Source organism: Lepidochelys olivacea, assembly GCF_965140295.1.
Source record: "Lepidochelys olivacea isolate rLepOli2 genome assembly, chromosome: 19".
Taxonomy (NCBI): Eukaryota; Metazoa; Chordata; order Testudines; family Cheloniidae; genus Lepidochelys; species Lepidochelys olivacea.
The window spans coordinates 7,744,614-7,766,882 of NC_140429.1; the positions used below are offsets into that span (position 1 = coordinate 7,744,614).

At 52.8% G+C, this 22,269-nt stretch overlaps 1 protein-coding gene across 1 annotated transcript; it reads right to left on the reverse strand.

Moving 5' to 3' along the window:
* Positions 1–7,251: 7,251 nt before the first annotated feature.
* On the reverse strand, positions 7,252–21,365 carry HPCAL4 (hippocalcin like 4). Its single transcript, XM_084609615.1, has 4 exons — positions 21,194–21,365; positions 12,000–12,169; positions 10,769–10,984; positions 7,252–9,626 (listed from the first exon to the last, which is right to left on the reverse strand). Exons 2-4 carry the CDS (start codon positions 12,159–12,161, stop codon positions 9,429–9,431), a joined length of 576 nt encoding a protein of 191 aa, XP_084465741.1. The 5' UTR covers positions 12,162–12,169; positions 21,194–21,365; the 3' UTR covers positions 7,252–9,428.
* Positions 21,366–22,269: the final 904 nt, after the last annotated feature.

Here is a 22,269-nt window from a genome sequence, read left to right on the forward strand (position 1 = left end):
CAGAACCCACTGAATCCGGGCTGCAGAGCAGCAGGAGGCTGACCCCCCCCCCCTCTTGCTGAACACACGATAAAAGAAAGCAGCTTCTGTTTCAACGTTATCTGAAATGGCAAACGCCCCTTTACTGCAAAACCTGGAACTGATCCACACCCTAACCCACCCCTGGAGAGGGTCACTGCAAAGGCTCTGCTGAGCTGAACCTTCAGACTAGAGCTGGTCAGAAAAATTCAGACGGAAGTTTTCCATAGGAAAATGCTGTTTCCCTGAAATCAAAATGTTTCCCAGGCACCTGTCGACTTTGGTGAACCGTTAGAAAAGTTTCAAAATCAAAGTGGAGTGTTTCATTTCAACTTCCGCGTTTACACTATTTATTATTGGATCGTCATCATATATAACATTCTATATTATGCTGTAACATTTCATTTCAACAGTTGTTTCAAGGTTTCTAAATCAAAATGCTTCAGGCTCTTCCCTTCTGTGAATAGTTCAACCTTTTGTCCAGATTTGGGACAAAACAAATTTCAAAAGGTCAGAATTTTCCATGGGACAGAAATCCCATTTTCTGCCCAAGTCCACTTCAGACCAAGGGAGCCAACAACCTCCCCCTAAACTAAATGATCCTCAAGGCGCTAGATCAAGACCTGTGAAACAACTGTATAGGAGTCACTGGGAAGAACAGATCAAAACCAACAAACCAGGCTGTTAGGGACACCTGGATGGCCCAGCAGCCTCATCACAGTGAAATGTGTAGAACTCAAACCAAATACAGAATCAGGGCCCGTCCATTAGGGATAGAAACTGAACATCACAAAGCACAACCCTGGCAGGAAGGCGCGAGGATGAGAGACAACACCCCACCACACAGCAGCCTGCTACTGGATCAGGCAAAATGGGCTATGGTGACAAATAGACCCAGCGGATAAGGCCCCCAACCCCGTGGGCAGCGCCATGCTGGGTGAATTGTATTGGTCTCTGACAGGACCCTGAGGGTGTTGGCCTATTTACACTTTGGCAGCCATGAGGAATTTTAGTCAGGACCCCCACTCATGGACTTTGAGTGTAGCAAGGGACTGTTGTCAAGGATCCCATCCTCTCCCTTAGAATGGGGCACTGTCCTAGTGCCAGGACTCACCCTTTCTGCCTGTGAGATGCAACAAGGTCTTTAGATATGCGTTTTGCACAATAGTTCATCGAGCAATTAAGGGTTCATTTTCAGAGCTGATTGCCCAGGGGCTAATCAGACCAGCAGGTGCCTGCTCTCTTCGTTAGCTAGAAGCACCAGGGAATGGACAAAACCCAAGACACTGTTGCATCTCATGTTCTAACTGGCACCTAAGGCTGGGGACAATGGTGCTGCACAGGGTGCTGCTGGAGAACATCACTGGCTTCAGAGCTGGCTCCCGTGCTGTGTTGATCCTGAACTGCTTGGAAATCCTCTCCGTTTGGTAACAGTTTGCCTTTGACAAAGGACCCCAGGAAGTGCTTTGCTAGTCTCCATACACAGCAACTACACCAGTGCAGGAGTGGGAGGGTGGCCACTGAGAGAAGAAGCTACTTCACCATCCCTCCTGGAACAGATCCAGCTATTCCAGGCCAAGGCTTAAGTTACTGCCCTTTCTAATAGCATCTCTGGCTCGTTACCAGGATCAAGGTCTGGGGCTTGCACACAGAATAATACGGTTGTGTGATCTGTACAGTTTCTCCTTCCCCAGACACTTGCAGAGCTACCCCCGCATGGAAAGTTCAAGGCAACCCCATCTAACTGACCTCATCCCCCGCTACACTCAGGAGACTATTTTGTTGGGGCAAAGCTTTCAAGTTCCCCTGACCCTGTCCCCGACTCGTATTCATGCCCAAAGCTTTTGTAACTGCAGCTCACCCGTGACCCAGACAACTGGCCAGGCGAAGGCACCCACTGTGACCTGCAAGCAGCCTGCGGCCCCCTTTGGAAATCTTAGGCATAGTGTGCGGATCCCCAGGGTTCACGCATCACAGCTTGAAAAACAACGGATCTAACTCCCATCTAGGTGACGGTGGGAAAGGCGCCGGAGTCCCATCTACACTAGGGCAGCCAGCTGCACTACTGCCAGTGGAATAACTGGAGAGTTCCTGAAAAAATACCACTAGCGCCCAGGCTTGGCCGTCTCTCTTCTTCGACTGTACACGCCCCAGGGCAGCGACTCAGCCCCTCTCAGGATCAGGCCCTTCGTCGCCCAGCCCCGCACACGCTGTTGGAACTGAGCAAGAAAGGAAGGCGGCAGTCGGGGGAGAGCGGGGTTTGCCAAGTCAGCCTGCCTCAGCGCCTCAAAGCGTGGCTGAGCACCCACGCTGCGGGGAACCCTGTGGGCACTTCGCTGCTGAAGACGTGCCAGGACCTTTTTTTTAAAAAAAAATAAAAGTCTTTTAAGATGCTAATACAACAAGAGTTCCCTAGCAACCGGGGCTCAGTCGTTATCTTAACAAGTATGTGATGGGGGGGTGGGAATGGGGGAAAGAGGAGATCAAAACAGAAGGAAGAATGAGGCAGCCAAGGGAAGGAGACTGAAAAGAAGGAAGGGAAAAAAAAGGCGGGGGGGGGGAAAGAACTGCAGAGCATGGGGATGGCTCACCAATGAGCAATGGAGTCTTCCCCCACCCTCGCTTATAGCTATTTATAGTGTAGTCGTGCCTAGGAGTCCCAGGTAGAGTCCAGGCCCTGCTGTGCTAGGCGCTGTACATACAAGAGCACTGTTCTCCAGCCCAGGTTAGCAATGACTGGGTGCTGGTACCATGCAGTGGCAGTCTGGTAGCCCCCCTGGGAGAGGAGTTTGCTGGGTCTCCATCCAGTTCCCAGGGGCCCAAGGACAACCGGCCCACTCCTAGCAAGCTCAGCAGAATGCCTGTGCTGGGGCCCTTCCTGCCTTGAGGGGGGGGGGTGGGCACATGACGATGAGACTGGCATCATCTCTGGCCCCGGAGCTGTCTGACAACTCCCATGAGCCCTAAATTCATTGCAAGCTAAAAGCTGGAGGCGGAGGAGAGCGAAAGGGAATGACACAGCGAGAAGCTGGCCCAGCCCGAGAGAAGTGGGCTGCAGGCCGCCTGGCAGCGGGACTCAGAAAGCTCCTTCTGTGCCTGGGTGTTCCACTGCCCTCTAGTGGAACGAGAGCCCCATGCGCAGGTCCTGTGACCGAGCAGCAAATGACCGAGGGGTTCCTTCCACAGGAGCGGGGGTATTAAAACATGCCGCTCCCATCAGAAGGCTCAGTGCATTTGCCCCCGGCGCCCTTGGTCCTTGCTACGAGTTTGCGTTTTCTTTCAGAAAGAAAGCGCTGTTAAGTGGTTAGAGCAGGGAGTCAGGGCTGCTGGGGGGGGGCGGGTTGCATCCCAACCCTGTCTCACCCCAGACAAGGCCGTTAACCTCTCTGGGCCTCAGTTTTGCCATGTGTGAAATGGGGCTGATACTCACCTACCTCCCAGAGGTGGGGGTGAGGCTTCCACCACTCCCAACAGCCCAGTCATCCCCTTTGGTAGATATTTTGAGCCAGGTCCTGCTAGCCGCACATTAGTGGCAACCTGCTGGGGCTCCTTTGGCTGTCTTGGATTTGTGATACCGGCTGAGCTCAATGAGCAGAGCAGCATGGGCCCTTCAGTGGTGTCTTGGGCTGCAGTCAGCCCTGTCTCCGATCACATCGGCATCTGTCATCAATTCCTTGCAGACAGAAACGCAGGAGTGCATGTCAGCTTGCCCTTCGTTTGACCTTGCCTGTTGCGATTGCCACTCCCCATTTATAATGGACAACTGCCGTCTCCCATAAGAATTACATTCCCTCCCTCCTCTAAAGTAATTCGCATCCAGTTTTGGGGGTGGGCAGCAGGGAGCCTTTGCCCTGGCCTCTCTTTTACAGGGAAAGTCAGTGAAGGGAGCAAGGCCAGGACTGGAAAACAAGCCAGGTTCTCCGCTGCGTGACACTGCTGCGGTTCCTTATCCCAGCCGGCTCCCTCGAGCAGCGTGCGTGGCTGGAGCGCCACTGAGGCGGGGTGAAGAGGCAAGAGCTAAAGCCATAGCAAACTGGAGCCGCACCCAGGTTTGGCCACATGGGAAAACTGACCCCACTAGCTACCGTGGAATAGACAATTTGCAGTAGCTCCTTGGGTGGATGCTCTGTCCCTGCATAAATGGGATTTTATTCCACAATGATTACTCTGCTTTGGGACACTAATTATTCCAGAATCAAGTGACTTTTCTTCCAGAGTAGAGTGTCCACACAGGGAGCTATTCTGGAATAGCTGTTTCAGGGATTGTCTACATGGAGAAATTGACTGGGAGAGGGATAGGGCATGGGAAGTCAAGGCACAGCCCTGGACCCACATGGGACTGTAAAATCTTGAGGGCAGGGACTCTCTCAGCCTGTGCTAGGTACTCTACAAACCCAATGGGACTCCATTCTCGGGTGGTCCCTAGGCTCTACTGTAATAATAATCATAGGGAACCAGGTCAACGGCTGCTCTTGGGCTCTCTGTCTCTGCTGTTGTGCCAGGTGGTATATATGAGTGGAAGAACTACATCTGCCTAATTCTTTGCTATGTAAGAACACCCTGGCATCTGAAACAAAATATGGAGGTGGTAGTGGTACCCTGGCCTCTTGGACTAGTTGGTCATAAGAGGTCATCAAAACATCTCCCAGCTGGAGGATGCTGCACCTTCCCCTCGGAACAAGGGATCTGGGGACATGTCTGGTCCCATCACTGCTCACGCAGAGCGAGCTGGGAGGAACAAATACAAAATGCAAGAATTTTCACACATTGCTCCAGGCTTGTTATTGCCTCTCCTTATTTTCTAGGATCTTCAGCTTGGGAAGGGGGATTCCTTGCTGCCAAACAGAAAAGCAAGAGGCAGGGGCAGGTACAGTCCAAGGGCTGCTTGCATGATTTGCTCAGGAGAACCCAGAGCTCACGTCACATTCCAGACCTACACAGCTTCCTGTCTGGGTGATGGAGCAGTGCAAAGCCAAGCCCAGGTGCTGACTTTAATCAGATTAAACTAGCTTTGTGATCCTTTGGCACAAGCTGTACCCGTTGTGAACATGGCATATGAGCATGTGGGCATGACACTTGGGGGGGGGGTTGCAAGCTGCCAGGACAGCTCTTGGTGTTGCAAAGTGTGGGTGCCTCTGGGGGCCAAGGTACAATCCAGCATTAAGATCTATAGTGCAGATCTGGGACAGTTCTACCAGTGATGCTCACACAAATGGAGCCGAGCAGAGGTGATATGGAGAGGAAATGCCAATTGATTGAGTGGTGAGTTCTAGGCCCAGCTCTGCCACTGATTCATGCTCTGGTTTTAGGCAACTCCCACGCTCCCTGTGTTTCACTTTGTACAATTAAAATGTCAAGAACAGACTATATGACTGCTAGGCAATAGTGCTACAGCAGGGCACAGTATGAATTCCATTCAAAAGCTCAGAGACCTTATTTTAAAGCCTCTTATTCCCTCCCCCCCATGTCTTGGATGCTCTGCTCATTTTTCTTTTCAGGAATTTAATAGGTGACCAAGTGGCCTTTGGGCCATCACTATCCCTCTCCCGGACACTCTGCTCTAGTGAGCTCTGCAGGAAAGTGGGCTAAGGGGCGTGCTAGGCATTGTTCTGCAAGAGCTCTGGGCTGGGCCACCAGCCCCCTACAACTGGCCAAGAAACTGGTGCTTCCGCTCCAGCTGGGGCAACTGCCCTGAGCCAGCACCAAGCAGCTCCAGGTTCTACCCATCCTTCCCCCTGCCCCCTTTGGAAGGGCTCACTGAATGGGCTTCGTACAGGGGTAAGCTGGGGAATATAAATGCCCACCCCCTCCAGGAACTCCAACCCCCCCGCAGAGAGATGCACAGCAACCCACAGCTACAGTGATGTTAACAGCCCCTGCACCCACCTCACCCCCCACCCTGAGGGCTTGGGTAGTGGCTCTATGAATTTTGGGTTCTGCGGCTACAGCCCAGCCCTTAATTGTTAATCATGTTGATTACAGTAGGGCCTGAGGGGCCCTTGAGGCTAGGTGCACTCCCCCTGCTCAGGGGGATCAGGCCCTTCTGGAGCATGCCCTGAAGCAGCTGGCACCCAAGTCTCTTTAGGGACAGGTACATGGCCCTAAAGGACCCATGGGACAGCCCTGCAAAGGCTGGAGGTCACAGGGCTTGGGGCTAAATATTGCCATGTAGACATTTGGGCTTGGGCTGGTGTCTGGACTCTAGGGACCCCCCCCCAGAGGGGGATGGGCCTCACAGCCCAGACTCCACCCCAATCTCAAAAACGTCTACAGGGCAACATTTAGCCCCAAAGCCTGAGCCTGTGTAAATGGCCCTGAGCTTGGACCCTCAGTGCAGGGGTGTTTTTATAGACATCCCCTTTGGGGAATAGGCTCTACCCACACCGTGCACATGGAGCAAGGGGTAGGATCTGGCCCTACATTTGGCTTCGTAGCAGGCAGGATTCTGCCAGAGAGCGTGGAAATAAGGTTCATCCACAGCCAAGCCAGGGTGCTGCTTTGGTGGGGACAGAGAGAAAACGCAGGAGCCTTGGGGAGGGGGAATTTTTGCTCAGAGTTGTCAGGGGCATTTCAACCCCCACATTCAGGGTACCCACATTCAGAACGCCCACAAAACAAACCAACCAACTGAGTGAAGTTGCCTGAGGAAAGAGACCGTTTCCCCCTTCACTCAGCTGCCATGGACCTTACTTACAGGGCAGGGGCGAGCTCAGTGTTATTCCCAGGCCAGGATGTGCAGGTCCTCAGGGTATCTGAAGAGCCCTATGACCCAAGTCTCAGAGGCAGATGCTGATCATGGTGTGTGTTTTGGGTCCCCCCGCCATTGGAGGAGTTTTTTTTGGGGGGGGGGGATGGGTCTAGTGAGAACTCTCTTGCTGCCCACATCAGCCCACCTCCCTCCCTTGGGAGAAGTTAAGAAGTCTCACCTCTCAGTTACCTCCTCACCTCAGGCCTGTAGCTGGCTGCAGCTCCCCAGGGGCTCAAGAGCCCAGCAAGGATTCTAGGAGGAGTCATGTAACATCCCAGGGCTGGCCCTTTCCACAAATCCTCCATCAGCCTCACTCCAGGTGGAACGGCCCATGGCAGGAATGGGCAACAGGCTGGAGCCGGTGCAGTGGTCAGAATTTTGTTGACCACTGAAGAAAAAGCCACAGGGGAAACCAAGCGGACGCTGGTGATTATTGCAGCAGGCGGTTACGCTGCCCCGGCGTTACCAATAACGGCTCCACGGAAACCCTTGTGGGACATTTTATTTTTCAGTTAAAAAAATATATAAACAACTCCACAGCTTCCTAACAGTTATTACAATAATCAAAACCACAATGAGCAGACTAGATACACATCTGTGAACAAACAACTGTCCTGGGGTTGGAGAAGGGTGGAGGCAGCAGGCTGGGGAGGGGAGATGCTGTTAAAAAGGTCTCATTAAAATCACTCCCAGGCCCTCAAACCTACTCTGTGAAGCGCAGCCTCCTGGCTGGATAGGTCCTTTGGAGACGACAACCACCACCTGATCCCAGCTAGTCAGCTGCTCCCCAGGTCACTCCCACAACCCGCCACTGCGTCTCTCTGCCCTCCACCACCAACCCCTGGCCTGTGGGGATCTTCTCCCTGGAGAACACCCCTGACCCAGACTCTCACCACATTTCACCCCATCACACCTGTGCTGTTGTCCCCCAGCTTCAGACAGCCCCTTCTATCTTCCCCCCTCACTTTATACCCTCTCCAGGTGGGATGCTGCTGCCGAGAGGTACCACCACCCAGCTGCAAAGGTCACATAAGTGCTGAGCAACGCCTGGCACTCTGGCCTGCGCTGCGGGTTGTCCCTCCGCCCTGCTGTGCTCAGGAGCAGAAGCAACACCCAGGACTCAAACAGAAAATCGAGCCAGTCTCTTCCAACTAAGCTAGACTGGCCTAAGACTCTTCCTGCCCCGAGGAGATAAAGGCAGAAGATACCCACCTCTAGCAATGCCACCAATGGGCAGAATCTCTGCATTCCACCCTCAGCAGAGGTCTCAAGCCTGTACTTACCATTAATGACAAACCCACCCAAATCACAAGGAACCCACTTCTACGAACCTGCACTAACATTCGCAGTGAGCATTCACGTGAACGGCGAGACGTCTACTCAGCTCTGGCCTCCCTTGGACCCAAGAGCAATTTGAACACGGGACCAGCCCCAACATGCCAGGGCAACAGGAAAAGGGACCCTTGAGATTAGATGGGCAATGGCTTGATTTCAGGGCTGTCTTTGACGGGAGCATACAGATCAATAGCTCCTTCCTTAGCCCACTGAGGAGGCCTGTATTCAATGGTTGCTTTGATTTCTGGTTGGCCTGGGGAACAGAGGGGGCAGTTTAAATACAGATTAATTTCAAGATGAAAAGAGGGGTGCATGGAAATGCATTTGAACCCAAAAGCTGCTGGCTCTGCAATGCTACGCGGTAGCCAGACAGAACACGGCACTCTGGGATTTTACAGTGAGACCATATGGAAAGAGGAGGCAGAAATCAGTTATTTCTCAACGTCTCACAATGCTGCAAGTGCCTCATCTATGGGAGCCCTGCAACCAATGCTGGCTGCAGTGAAAGGAGAGGCCAAAAGGTGGGTGCTGGAGGGAGGTGGAGACTGCAGGACGGCAATTCTATTGTGAGGCCCAGGATTGGGGCCCAGGGCACTGAGCTTAGGAGCTCTATTCTGTCAGGGCCCAGTTCTGGCTAGTTCAAATTTGGGGCTCCGTGGACTGGGGTATGTCGTGTGGGAGAGAAGAGACAGTCAGGACTGGCAGCAAGGGGCACTGCAAAACCTAGTTTGGGGCATCACCAGGAATCAGGTTTGGGGCAGGGGGGAGGGAGGGAGAAATTTGCTGGTTTCAAATAGGCCCTGACAGGATAACCCAGCTGGGGCTGTAGGAACTGAAACTAGGGATGAGAAAGCAGCATTTTGGGGGAGCCAGAAGGCTTGATGTTGGTTATGGGGTGAACACTGCCTTGGACAGTGCACTTCAGGGCTCTGGGGTCAGGGGAATTTAAGTACTGAGGAGGCTTAAACTGGTATTGGGGGCTAGATGGGAAAAGAAGAGCAGATGAGCTCCTGGCAGTGTGATCCCAGGATGGATTGATAGGGGATGGGCTGTGGGGTTGAACACACTCCAGGGATTTTTGTGGGGAGGGATTGTTGGGGGGGGGTTCTAATGTGGCTCAGGCAGTCCCTTTGGGGGTGGGAGGGCTTGGGGAGTGGGATGTAGAGGTGAGGAAGTGGAAGGCTGCAAGCAGAATGAACTCTGCCCCAGGCAGCCAAGTGCACAGCTCTGGGAAGCAGGGGCTGGGTGCATGGTTCTGGGGAGGGCGGTAACCGGTATGCTGGGGCACGCGGCCTCGGACAGTCCAGCTGGAGTCTGCGGGGAAAGGCTATTTCTGCATGTCGCACTGCAGGAGGAGGACAATAGAGGGGTCGCTCTTGGCAGCTTCCTTGAACTCTTCCAGGGTGATCTGGTCATCCTTGTCCTTGTCCATCTTGGTGAAGATCTTGTCAACCCGCTGCTGGGGCGTCAGCCCGTCCTGGTTCATTCTCATCATGATGACCGTCCCCACCATCTTGTAAATAGCCTGAGGCATGAAGGACAGAGGGAAGAAGGGTGAAGTGAAGAGGGCCCCTTCTGCACGGCAGTAACACCATGCTAGCAGGGGCAGGGCTGAGTAGGTCCACACAGCAAGTGAAGGGGTGGTTGGAGCACAGACAGGTGTACCTATGCTAGCTTTAATCCAGCTAGCGTGAGTAACAATAGCATGGCACAGGGAGGCATGGGCTTGTACTGGATTGCAAGCCCATGCCTCCACAGCCACACAGCTACTGTTAGCCACACTAACTGGATTAAAGGCTAGGCCTACCTGTGCTACAAACCACCCCTTCACCTGAAGCCCTGCCCACCCACCTACTTGAACGGCCCCCACCCATGCTGCTGCAGCTTCAGGACTGCTGTTCCTTGAGCTAGCTTTGATCTAGCACAGGTAAGTGGACACATGCTGCACCGCCCCCGGCGAGGTCTATGGCTGCACCTGCAGCCATGGGTAACTTCCAGCTTGGACTGAGCTAGTGTGCTTTAAAGAGTAGAGTCATGCAAGTAGATACTGGGGGACAGGTGTGATGGTATCAGGTGGCAACCCTGTACCACCACCCATGTAGCCATGGTTACACAGCTATTTTGCAGTATGCTAGATCTACCTTTGCCAAAAGTTACACCCTAGGCTGCAGTGTAGACATACGGCAGCAGGGAAGAAGAGACTGGCGGGTGAGTGATTGTGGGCCAAACTGTCTGCTGATGTCACCTGGTGCCATTCCAGTCAGCACAGAGCCACATCAGTTAACACTGGCAGATCTGGCCTGGCATGCCTTCAGGGCCCAGTCTGCACCTAAGCAGGGCATTCATTGCCAGAGCATAGGGACTTTGTTCTTAGGAGGGATGTAGGAAGGTCAGAGTAGCCTGGAGGGGAGGGCGAATGCTCTGGGGGATATGGATTTACCACTAGGGACCCCGGAGTGTTTATTACCTATGGTTCAGGGCATACTGGAGTTGCTTTTGAGTTTGAACACTCATGTGCTGCAATGTTTTGAAGGGGCTTCTATTCTAGTTGCTTGGTCCTGCTCTCCAACCTCCCATCAGTGCTGGGGTGAACGATCAGAACGAGCCCACTGCAGCATCTGACCCCACTGTCTTCACAGAGACAGAGAGGCCGGTGCATTCCGATACCTCAATTATTTCTAGCATCTCCAAGCGGGTTATCTTCCCGTCTCCATCTAGGTCATACATCTCGAAGGCCCAGTTCAGCTTCTGCTCAAAGCTTCCCCTGGAGGTGACTGACAGGGCACAGATGAACTCCCGGAAGTCGATCGTCCCATCACCGTTCTTATCAAATGTGCGGAAGGCGTGCTGAGCAAACTTGGAAGCATCTCCATATGGGAAAAACTGCAGGGTGAGGAGAGGCTAGTAAGAGATCTAGAGATAGAGGACCTGCAGTGCAAGGGAGCATATGGGATTCATTGCTGCTTAGAGACAGCTACACACAGAATCTGTATTTCTAGTATAGAGAGATAGAGGGCATCATCAACTTAGAGAGAATAGCTGTGGGGGACAAGGAGTAAGAGTTGGACCTATTTGATTCTAGGCACAAATCTGTGAAGGCCTGGCCAAACCAAGAACTTTAGAGGACTTCTTTAGCCCCCACCACTATGGTAAGTTTCTGAGTAGCAGCTGTGTTAGTCTGTATCTGCAAAAAGAACTGGAGTACTTGTGGCACCTTAGAGACTAACAAATTTATTTCAGCATAAGCTTTCGTGAGCTACAGCTCACTTCATCGGATGTATGCCACTATGGTAAAAGGCTTATCTAACTTTTAAGGGAATCTGAGCTCTAAATATGGCCACTTTCTATCACTGCAGAGAAAGGGGTGTGGAAAGACACCCGGGCAATCATACTTCAGGAGACAAATTCAGGGCATCTCTCAGCCTGCAGACAGAGGGTAGCACAGAAGGTTTTAGGGGCAGGGGGTTATGATCTGGCTCTGACTGGACTTGGAAGGAACAATCAAACATTCTGTAGCTTAGAGCAGTCAGGGGTTCTGTGACTCCAGCCCAGGATCCTGCTAGCAGAGGGAGATCGACTAGATCTTTGCAACCCCAATCCATCCCTCAGGCTGTGCTGTGCCAGCCATGGCCAGCAACAAGTACCAATTTCATCCTAACCATAAAACTCTCCTGGGCCCAGACAGCACCAGCAGTGAAGGGGGCGGTTCAGTGGTGCTCTGGACTTCTAGTTGGTCTAGCACTACCTGTTTGCTTTGCCGTCACCCAGGTGAGTTAGTGGTCTCAGCTAGTTACCAAATGCAGCCTTTTAAACAGCCATAGCCCCATGTTTCCCGGCAGCTTATTCACTGCCTGCCCCCATCCACCCAACACTGACCATCTTCTTCCCTCCCCTGTACCTTGATGTAGAGCTGCTGGAATTCATCCAGGTTGAGGATGCCGGTGGGACAGTCCTTCAGGAAGCCCTTATACCACTGCTTTAGCTCTTGCTCACTGAACTCTGTGCTTCTCACCAGGTCGTCCAGCATCTCAGGGGCCAGCTTACTGTTGTGTTTTCCCATCACGGACTCTGGAAAGATCAGCAGTTCTTAGATGCTGAAGTACTAACCGTGTTGGGGAGAGGGCCGCGAGACAGGCATTCTTGGGCTCCCTTCCCAACTCTGCCACGTCTCCATCTCTGTACCACAGTTTCCCCCGTTCCCTCTCTGCAAAGTGAGGGTTGTCATGCTGACCAGCCTCACGGGTGTGCATGGGAGGGTTCGCAAGTTAAGCTTGGTACAAAGCACTGGTGTTGTCAAAGGTCCTGGAAGCAACAAGTATCAACATGGCCAACATTTCAGAGGAGACAGAAACACTACTGGAAAAGCCAGTGACTGATGAATGTGACTCACAAGCCACCTCTCCCATGGACCAAAGCCCTGAGAAGACCTGCCTGCCCTCCCCACCACTCGGTGGGGTTGTTTGCGGCTTGGATGTTTCCATACTAACCATGCTTCATGCTACTACAAGTGTTGCTGGTTTTGTGACTAGGGCCACCCTGGCTCCTACAGAGAAGAGACTAGACAGCTGATCCCAGGAGTGCCATCTGACATCATTCTAAAACTTGTCTGGACACCATGAGACCTCAGCCAACACCTCACCTGCCAGTCATGGCCAGTAAAACCTCAGCACCCAGTGACTGTCTCATGGCACCTGCCACAGCATAAGATAGGTTTTAGGAGCAGCTGAGAAGCTCACAATATTGGACTCCTGCTGGAATCGCAAGGCCATTAAGAATCATCTTGTTCAGAGTTTTTCCTGGGATGATTTCATAAGCCCCCAAAAGCAGCACGACTGGATGGAATTTTGAGGACATGTCTCACTGCCAGGGAGTTGAAGTAGCAGCTGGGAACCCTTTTCCTCTCTTCCCCATGGCTGTTGAGGGCCAAACCGGCCAAGACATGGCCAGAACACCCTCCCTCTAGCTGGAAGAAAGAGCAGGGCACCTTAATGCCGTGCGCTCTGGCACAAACCTCTGGGAATGGAGTCAGGAAGGCATCAGATCTGCCCAGTAAGGAAGCCTCCAGCAATCATCCAACACTGTCGGTTCTAACAGTGCTAGAAGGTCTCTTGGCCAAGAGAGCCAGCTTCCCCCCAGTGCTGGGGCAAGGCCAGAATGCCTATGGGGGAGTGGGAGTGGGTGGCTGGTGGTAGCTGCAGCAGCAAGGGGTTGGGGGGGCTTTCCATGAAAATGTTTAAAAAGAAGAACAAGCCAAAGCTGTGAAGTCAGAGCATTTGGTGGTCTGTGCTATGAAGGGTTAAATAAAACTAGTATTCATTGAGAAAATGAAAGGGGTGGGGCAGAGCCCAGGGGAGCCCTTGTCAGTGATTTGGGGGTGGTGTCACCTCCAACTTTCCAAGGCAGGGAGAGGCAAGGGAGGGAGAAGAGGATGTTCTTGGAACAGTCTCATCTGTGAGGCTCCCATTCAGGATAGAGTTGGCAACAGTGTGACCTTGCCCACTACTCTCTTGGGTTTACTGCGAGACTCCTGATATTTGAGGTTGAATTTGAAGCCCTGGTGCCTGCAGTCCCGCGTGTACAGAAGGAGCTCTGCTTTTTATGCTTTTTTAAAAGTACATTTCTAGCCCTCATGGATGCAGAGGGAGAGCTTGGGGAGGGGGGGGAAGTCACGAGTATCCCAAGAAACTCGGAACCAAGAACACCAAAAACAAACTAGAGCAAAAAGAGTCCTGTGTGTGGTTTGTTTTTTTGTTTAAAGACAAATGTGATTTTTGAATGTTTGGGGCTGGCAATCCTGAGCTTCCCCCCACTCCCTCCCATTACTTTGCTCAGACAGAACGACCCACCTTTTAGTCCAAAAGGCGTGCCCTTGGGCCACATCTAAGAATTCCAGATAATGGTGTCGCCAGCATGGACCTAGGGAGGAATTTGAGACATCTCCGCACCCAGAACACACCCTCCTTCTCCACATAAGGCCGGCTGCTTTTTCCTCCCAACGCAAGTGTCAATAGACTAGATCTGGAGGGAAGGGCTCAGGGAACAAATAGGCCTGCAGCAAAATATCCGAGTAGCCATGGATAATAATCTGGTGCTGTTTGCTGTAGTCAGAGCAGAGAGGCAGGATTTCCAACTTCTATTCATGACTGCATTGCTCTTCAAGCTCAGGCAAGTCACAGGTCAGCCTTTGTGCCTCAGTTTCCCCATCTTTAGAACAGCTGTTATACCTCTCCAAGTGGAGCACTGTTAGTCTTAATCAGTGCCTGAGAAATGCTTTGAGATTCTTATATTACAGGTGCAATAGAAGGGCAAAGTATTTACTGCTTGATGAATTCCTGAGTGGGGAACCTGTGTCTAATGAATTCCAGCCATAGATACCAAACCTCCACTGTGGGCGGTTAACTAGAGAGCAAAGGAGGGGGTAGCGGTGCTCCAGAGAGGTCATTCCTAGCACAACCACCCCAGACATAGGTCCCAAGGCACAGCCCAAGACTTTCAATTCTAAAGCAGATACTTGAGCAAACTGAGTAAATCTATGAACAAGTAGAAGTAGTAAGCTCTCATCCCTCATGCACCAACCAGCAGAGGGCGACACCATTTAGCAAGTGTTACCCTAGGCTGCAGTATTGTGGATGTCAGGATTTCAAAAGTGTGTTGGGGCAGCTCTGACATTTGCCTTTCTGCATCAGTCAGCCCTTTATAAAAGGGCACGAGCTTTCAGGCAGCTCCTTCCATCCCCAGGCTCTCCCACAGCACTACAGAGAAGCAAAATACTGGCAAATCAGAGAATGCCTAGGCAAAGAAAGAATCTGCCCAGCTTTCAGCAACCGCTCCCACACATCCTGGGTCATTATTTGCTGTTTAATCGAATGGCAGATGGTTGGCCAGGAGGACACTGGTGTTACCTTATATGCTCAAAAAAAATTAGATTTTTAAATTCACCAAGAGACAGACCGGAACAGACAAGCCCAGATCTCAGTTTGATGCATCTTCCAAAATATGGCACTTTAAGTGCCAGTGATTTACAGACATCTGCTTTGGCACTCCTTTGTCTCCCCAACCAGCTTCCCCCTCTATGCCTGCCTCTTCCTGTACGGTCCTGGTTTCCCAGCACATCTTGTTCCTTGCCCCAAGATAAGCGAGAGACTGTCACCAAGTCTCAAAATGCTCACAAAAAAGGGATGTTTCAGAGTAACAGCCGTGTTAGTCTGTATTCGCAAAAAGAAAAGGAGGACTTGTGGCACCTTAGAGACTAACCAATTTATTTGAGCATAAGCTTTCGTGAGCTACAGCTCACTTCATCCACAGTATGCATCTAATGAAGTGAGCTGTAGCTCACGAAAGCTTATGCTCAAATAAATTGGTTAGTCAAAAAAGGGATGCTCCTTCCTAGCATAGACCTCAGCAGCTAAACTCCTTCCTGCTTCTCTGTGCCATTGGCATTTCCCGGCCCAAATCTCGAACCTGCAACTGTCTACAGAAGTGACGGAGCAGATAAATGCCCCAGTGCAATCAGAAGTTTTGCCATTGATTTCAGTGAAGATCAGAGGCTGAGCCAACCTTGTTTGGGATCACAGGCCAGTCGTCTAAGTCTCTTGGTATGGATGTTAATTTCTGTGTCCTGGATACTGTGCAATCAGGCATGCAGGAAGAGCGCTTGCCCTATAAGCAGAGCTGGCTGGCGGAGGGACTGTCCCACCCTGCACAAGAGAAGGTGTGTCAGGCATCTAATCCCCTGCTGCGGTGTTCTCCTCCAGTGATTCTCGCTGTTGAGCAATTGGAGACAAACGTAGGAGTCTAGATCTGCAAGTTTAACCTTCAGAGAGCTCAGGGCCTGGGAGTGATGTCACTGGGTCCTTTGATTTCTGATGCCTCCCCCCAAGTATGGCACAGGGGCTGCCCCATTGCTGAACAAGAAGAGGACTTCCCAATTACACTAGGCCAAGTTCACCCCCCATCTCACATCAACTGCCGCCTAGCTCAACCCACTCACTCTCTGCTTTGCACTCTCTCCCAATGAGGCATGGTGGAGAACTGCTGGAGGGGGAGAAACAGGCTTCTGGAAGAGCATAAGCTCTACCCAGCCCTTGCCTTAGAATCACCCCTTGAACCTCAGCAGGTTTCTCAGCAGAGGTGGATTTTGCTCCAACACACGTGGGCCAGGGGATTTTATCATGGGACTCTGTGGCACCATCTGGGAACAGAAGGCAGAATACCAGCAACTGCGTGCTTGGTACGGACACTTCATCTCCAAGCTCAGAGCTGATCCCAGAGAGTTACTGGTTGAAATGAGACCTGGGTTAGTGACAGGCAGGGACCCAGTCATGACACCATATGATGCAGATTCCCTCATCTCCTCTGGGGGGGGGGGGGGGGAGGAAGCTCTCCCTGAGGGCCTAAATGCTCCAAGCCACCTAGTTACTGCTCTCCCCATTCTGCAGGTGGAGTTTTGGGTTTGTATCCTGCCTGGCCCCTCACCCCCCCCCCCAATCTTTACTGCACGAATAGGCTAGAACGATGCCACAGCCTTGGAGCTCTTGCTCGGCAATGGGCATTTGGCTTAGACAAAGCGGAAGGATCTCTAAGCAGAGTTCGGATGTTTCAAGAACCCCCGTTTAGAAATTCCAAACTTTGCTTTCCTAGAGCCCCCCACCCACCCCCTTCAAGCCTAGCAACTGATGGCCCCCACCCTGCCACACCCCAGAATAGCTGCAGCCAAACTCAATCCTTCTCAGCATCCCCGAGCCAAGTGCCTTGACTGCCACAGACATCAATGGGAGCCGAGGGCACTTAACATCATGAAGGACCTGGCCTTGCCCTAGCTTGGGTCTTTTCTGTCTAATTCCCCTCCCCCCCCCCAGCGACTTCCCGTCCCTGCAACTTCACCCACTGCAGAAGCAGCACACAATGGAAGGGCATGTCAATGCAGCTTCCCCCACCTCCCAAAAAACCACCTCTACACCCTCCCCTGCACTGGACTGTCTCCAGACCCAAGTGGGGCAGACACTGCCCAAATTCCTGGTCTCCGACATCCCTCCCTGGGTCAAGCATAGGGAGGCGCAGCTGCAAGGGGACGGAGGCCAAGCCACCCCCTTCACTCCCCTTCCCCGAGGTTTGTTTGTGCTCACGCTGAAGGGGGGCAGGGACAATCTCCGCATTACTCTGGTACATATAGGAACTGGTGCTGAGGAGGTTGCCATGGCGACAGCTCCGCTGTGGAGAGATGGTTGCCAACAGTAGCAGCATTCCCAAAGCTACCAGCCAACTCTTCCCCCTGTGCCTTTTACTTCCACAGACCTTTGCGCTTCAGCCAAAAGCCACAAGATTAAATCACTTTGGAGCAAGAAGAGGGGGGTGGGGAAATCATGGCTAGTGGTCCCAACTGGGAGGTCAAAGCAAAATCAGGTTCCCTCTACATCCCTCACCAGTGCTTGTCCCCCGAGACTTGAAGTAGAGCATCTGGCTTTCGAGATCTTTGGGTCCCTCATGTAAAGCGGTCTGCACCTTTCACTTCAGGGCGACCTGCCCCCATATTTTAAAGGGGTGGATCCTTTGATCCTGATGAAGGAGATCAAATGCTGCAATGCTTGATCTCAGCCACTCCATGGCCAGCACCATCAGCTTCAGAGGGGACAAAAGTCCATGCCAAGGGGAAGCTCCCTGTGCCCCTCTCCCCACTCTTATGCCAAGACTCAGCCTGAGAAGTTCAAAGCAGGAAAACATGCGAGTCCCTGCTGCATGCTCACAGACCCATCTTCCTAAAGACCTGCATAACAACCTTAGAGTCCAGCTTCATTTCACAGGGTGGGGGGGGGGGGTCACAGCCACTGCCTTGGGGAGTGCATCTGTTCTCCAGAAAGCTTAACGAGCCTGCAGACCTGGGTCTGGGAAATCTAACAGGGTCACGTGTGCTAAACAGAACTGGCCTGGGCCAGTACCACTTGGATGGGAGATCTCCCAGGAACAGCAGAGTGCAGGACATGCTGTTGAGGATTCTTCTGAGCCAAAACTGGCTACTGGGAGAGATGCCACCTGTCACATGCTGTTTGCAAGACAAAGTCCCAATTCCTTGTTACTATTAAAGGCTGTATGTTTCTTGGGGTGGAAAGGAGATGTGGGGGGGGGGGGTGTGAGAAGAGATCAGTGTTAAACTCATGCCCTGGCTGAAACCGGACTTGGGTCAATTCCTTTCTTCCCACTTCTAGTTCTCCCTGCAGTGCTAATTGAGAGCAGTGGCCAGAGCATAAGTCTGGGAGCCAGGAACACTGCAGTGCTCATTCCAGCCATGCTGCCTTGAGCAAGTCACGTCACCTCTCCATGCTTCCCCGAGTCCTCCATCTGCAAAATGGAAAGACGCTTACCTGTCTCAGTTTTCCTTCTAAACTGTGGTGCAATTATGCCCTTTCACAATAGCTATGCTCCACCCAAGAAGTGGCTGTATTTCAGCTGCCAAGTGACAGGATCCCAAGCTACAGCCAGTAAATCAGTTTACGCCTGCAGAGTGCTGTGGGCTGAAAGATGTGGTGTGAGTGTATTTGCTAGACACAGGAAGCCAAAGCACAAGAGTGATTCTCTTGGACTCACATGGTGCATGGAAATTCTCCATTCTGTGTTTTCCATCTTGCTGCAGAGATTTATTATTCTGAATGTCAGAGAAAGGCCTTAGATACAGCTGTTCTCTCCCCCCCCAGTCCCTCTGATTGTGGGGCTCAGATGGTCTCCTGGAGTCCCCCTTCCGTTTAGTGGGACTGTGTTTCTCTGCAGATCACCACAAGTTCTGGATTGATTCTAGGCACAGGCCAGCTCTGCTACTGAGAGAATTAACCCTCTTGCTCCTAAAGTAGTCAGGGTTTTCCTGGTGCAAGAGTCATTGCTATGAACAAAGGCAGAAGAATTGCTGGGCAGGTGGGTTCAAAGTAAGGGAGATGGCTGGGCTTGAGGGATTCCCTCCAGTGTGCAGAGACAGGAAGGACGATCCTTCCCAGTAGATGCCCATGTTGGCTGGAGTGGGCACACTTTGCATAAGAACAGTGAGACCTGTTTGAGGAATGCCGCAGGGTACAGGTGGTATTTGCATGGTCACTATTCAGCAGGAGCGGAGCCAGCACCCTGGGAGCAGCAGGAAGAGGTGACAGGAGATTGCAGCATGTGATCAGCCCTGTGGGTTTGGGCAGGCAGACATTTCATGTGTAGGTCTGTCAGGAGTGTAACACACCTGTGTATGTAATATCTAGCCAGGTTACACACAAAGAATGCGCATGTTCAAGTTGTGCACTCATATCCATTGTGTGCGCAGAGGGGAGCGTACAAGGGCTGTGTGCGTGGGTGTACACACACAAGATGGGAATGTGTAGAGAAGGGACACTAAAGCCATATTTCTGAGGCTGCCATTTGATGCAAATTTTAAGAGCCAGGGAATAAAGAGCCATCCCAGGCTGGGATAATTCCATTTTGTCCAGGGAAGGGGAGTGAACCCCAGAGGCAGGAAATTACATCTTGATCACTGGAACAAGGGATTACGTGGAGACATTCATGGTTGCCTGTGGGACTGTGCAGGATGAAAGGAGCTGTAGAATTTATCATCGTGTCCCCACGCAAGCTGCTGCACAAACAGTTAAAAAAACCATAGCAACGGACTGATGCAAGACATCGTTTGTGAGCTGTGTACGTTCCATTGTGGGGACATCGGCACTGTGCATGCCCAGACACACACATTACACCGTGTGCAATCCAAAGATGCGGGCACATGGTTGAGTTTGGAAAGGGCTCCTCCATTCCACGGGCGTGTGTTACATTGTTCGTTCTCCATCATGCAATGGCACTTTCTGAGGGTTCTCCGAGATAAGGAGAACCCAGCCCACATGCCTCCAGAGTTTGGATTGGTGAAAAGATCACAGGACCTCGATGAAACAAATCTCCCTGTGACCAGCTGCCTGCGTGCTCCTCACAGTACCTGCGGCAGGCAGTGAGGAATAGGAAAAAAACAAACAAAAAACCATGGCAAGCACCCTGGTGGGTTGAAACCCTGGTGAGCTGGCTTGTTGTTGTGACCAAACATGGGGCTCTGGATTGTAGAGACTGTTTTTTTGGAGACACTGGCTTCCAGAATAGCAATGCCACACTTACACGGGCCAGTTACAATACCTCTTACTGAGATTCCCCTCCCAAACCAGGGCTTTCCCAGGGCAATGACAAGATGGCTGCTTTTATGGTTGGGGGAGAGAATCTAAAGCTTTGGTACATAGAGGAACTAACTAGCACTAGTGTATGTGCAGGAATGACCCCCTTACTGCCCCCCCATACAATAAAGCATAAATTAAAACAACCCTTACAGTACCTCCCCCCAGCCCACCTCCCCCACATACACTCATAAAATCACACTGCTGGGATCTGCAGCACGACACTGTCCTAGTAGGAGACAAACAAAGGGATGGGGTAGAGAGGGGCATTTGTGCACATGTCTCCCCAAAGCTCTTAAGGGTCTTTGACGGAGGTTGGTTTGGAGGCTCCCCTGGGCTTATTTGCAGAACAGCCCCCTCCTGAGAGCCAGCCCATACCCCACCTCCATTTCCCAAAGGAAGGGCTCCCCACACCTGCCAGCCACGCTGGGATTTTAGATCAGGCGCTGCACGCACTAAACCCGCTGCCAGAGCGGTGGGAAACTTTGCAGAAGGAGCAGCAAGAGTTCTGGGTTGATGCCAGTCTGGGGCAAGCTCAGAGATGGAGCCTATAGGGCACTTGAGCCAAGGACCCAAACACCCCCCCCACCCCCTTTGCAATAGATGCAACCAGTACAGCACCTGGCTGGGACCAGCTCCTGCGATGCCCCAGACACAGCTCGCTCAGCGAGGGGCTCTGAGCCAGAAGAGGGGGGCAAGCAGAGGGGGGCAAGCAGAGGGGGGCACATGACAGGGCCAGCTGGCCGAGCAGACCCACTGCTCCCCCATCCCCGCCACTTGAATCACAACACATCGTGTGATCATCAGCTATTGCTGAACCTCCATTTTATTTCCAGCAAACCCCCTTTTGTCCCCCAACCCCACAGGGGCTAGAGGAGCCCCTGGGGCATTTCTCACCCTCCCAGGTGCCTCTTACCTTGCAGCTGGGCTGGGATGCAGGGGAAGCGGCCGTCGTCCCTCTGGGCCAGCGAGGTGTCAGCCCCAGGGGCGGTGTCTCAGGAGAGGGGGGGGACGCCTCCTGCCCATGCACTCAAGCGAGCCCCGGCTTTCCCCCCACCTGCACTGCCCGCGGGCTGCGGCTCCCTCTCTCTTGTATCCCTACGTGCCCCGCCCCGCTCGGAAGGGAGGCGCCGGATTGGTCCCGCCGGCAGGCTGATTGGGAGAGGAGGGTGTCAGTCAGCAGAGCCTGCTTCAGCTGGGGCCGGGGACATGCTGCCGGGCTGCCTGGCCGCTGGGCTGAATCGTGCCCGCTTTGCTCAGGGGCGCGGGGAGTTTGCTCCCGGGTTAACAGGGGGTGGCCTGTGCTCTGTCTTCTCCCGGATAAGGGCCTGGTGGGACTGGGAGAGATGCAGGATATTATAGGGAGGCAAAGGGGGAGGGGATACCTTTCATTAGACCAACTTCTGGGGGGAGAGAGGCGAGCTTTCCAGCCCACCCCGGGCTCTTCTGCAGCTGGTTCCTGCCAGCGACACCACACCTGGTGGTTGTTCCCTTCCCCTTCCCCTGCCCCCTGCCCCGCCCCACTGCAGCATCCCATGCCACCCAGGGCTGCCCCAAAGCGCTGCCCTGCTGCAGGGGGGGAGCAGGCGTCTCCCCTGGCTCTGCCAAAAGCAGCCCCGGGGGGGGCGCCGACATGCTGTCCGTTCTGCTCCCCTTGGCGCTCTCCTGGCCTTGGTGAGTCACGGCGCTTCCCTCACCTTGGCCTGCAGTCCGGGTACATGGCAGTAAATACTCCAAGGAGGGGCTGACGCGGAGCCCACCTGTGGCCCTACTTACAGGCAGCTCCTTATATCAAGTCACGGAGCCTTGCTAGCAAGATAGATGGCTGAACTTCATTGATCATTCCTGTGTCTGTGCCCAAAGGCCTGTCCCGTCATGCACTGGATTCAGCATAAAGTCTGCGATGGAGTCTCAGGGGTGTTGCCCCAGAGTCCTGGCCAGGGGTCTAGTGGGGAATGCGTAACAACAAACATAACTCCTGCTCATTTGCTG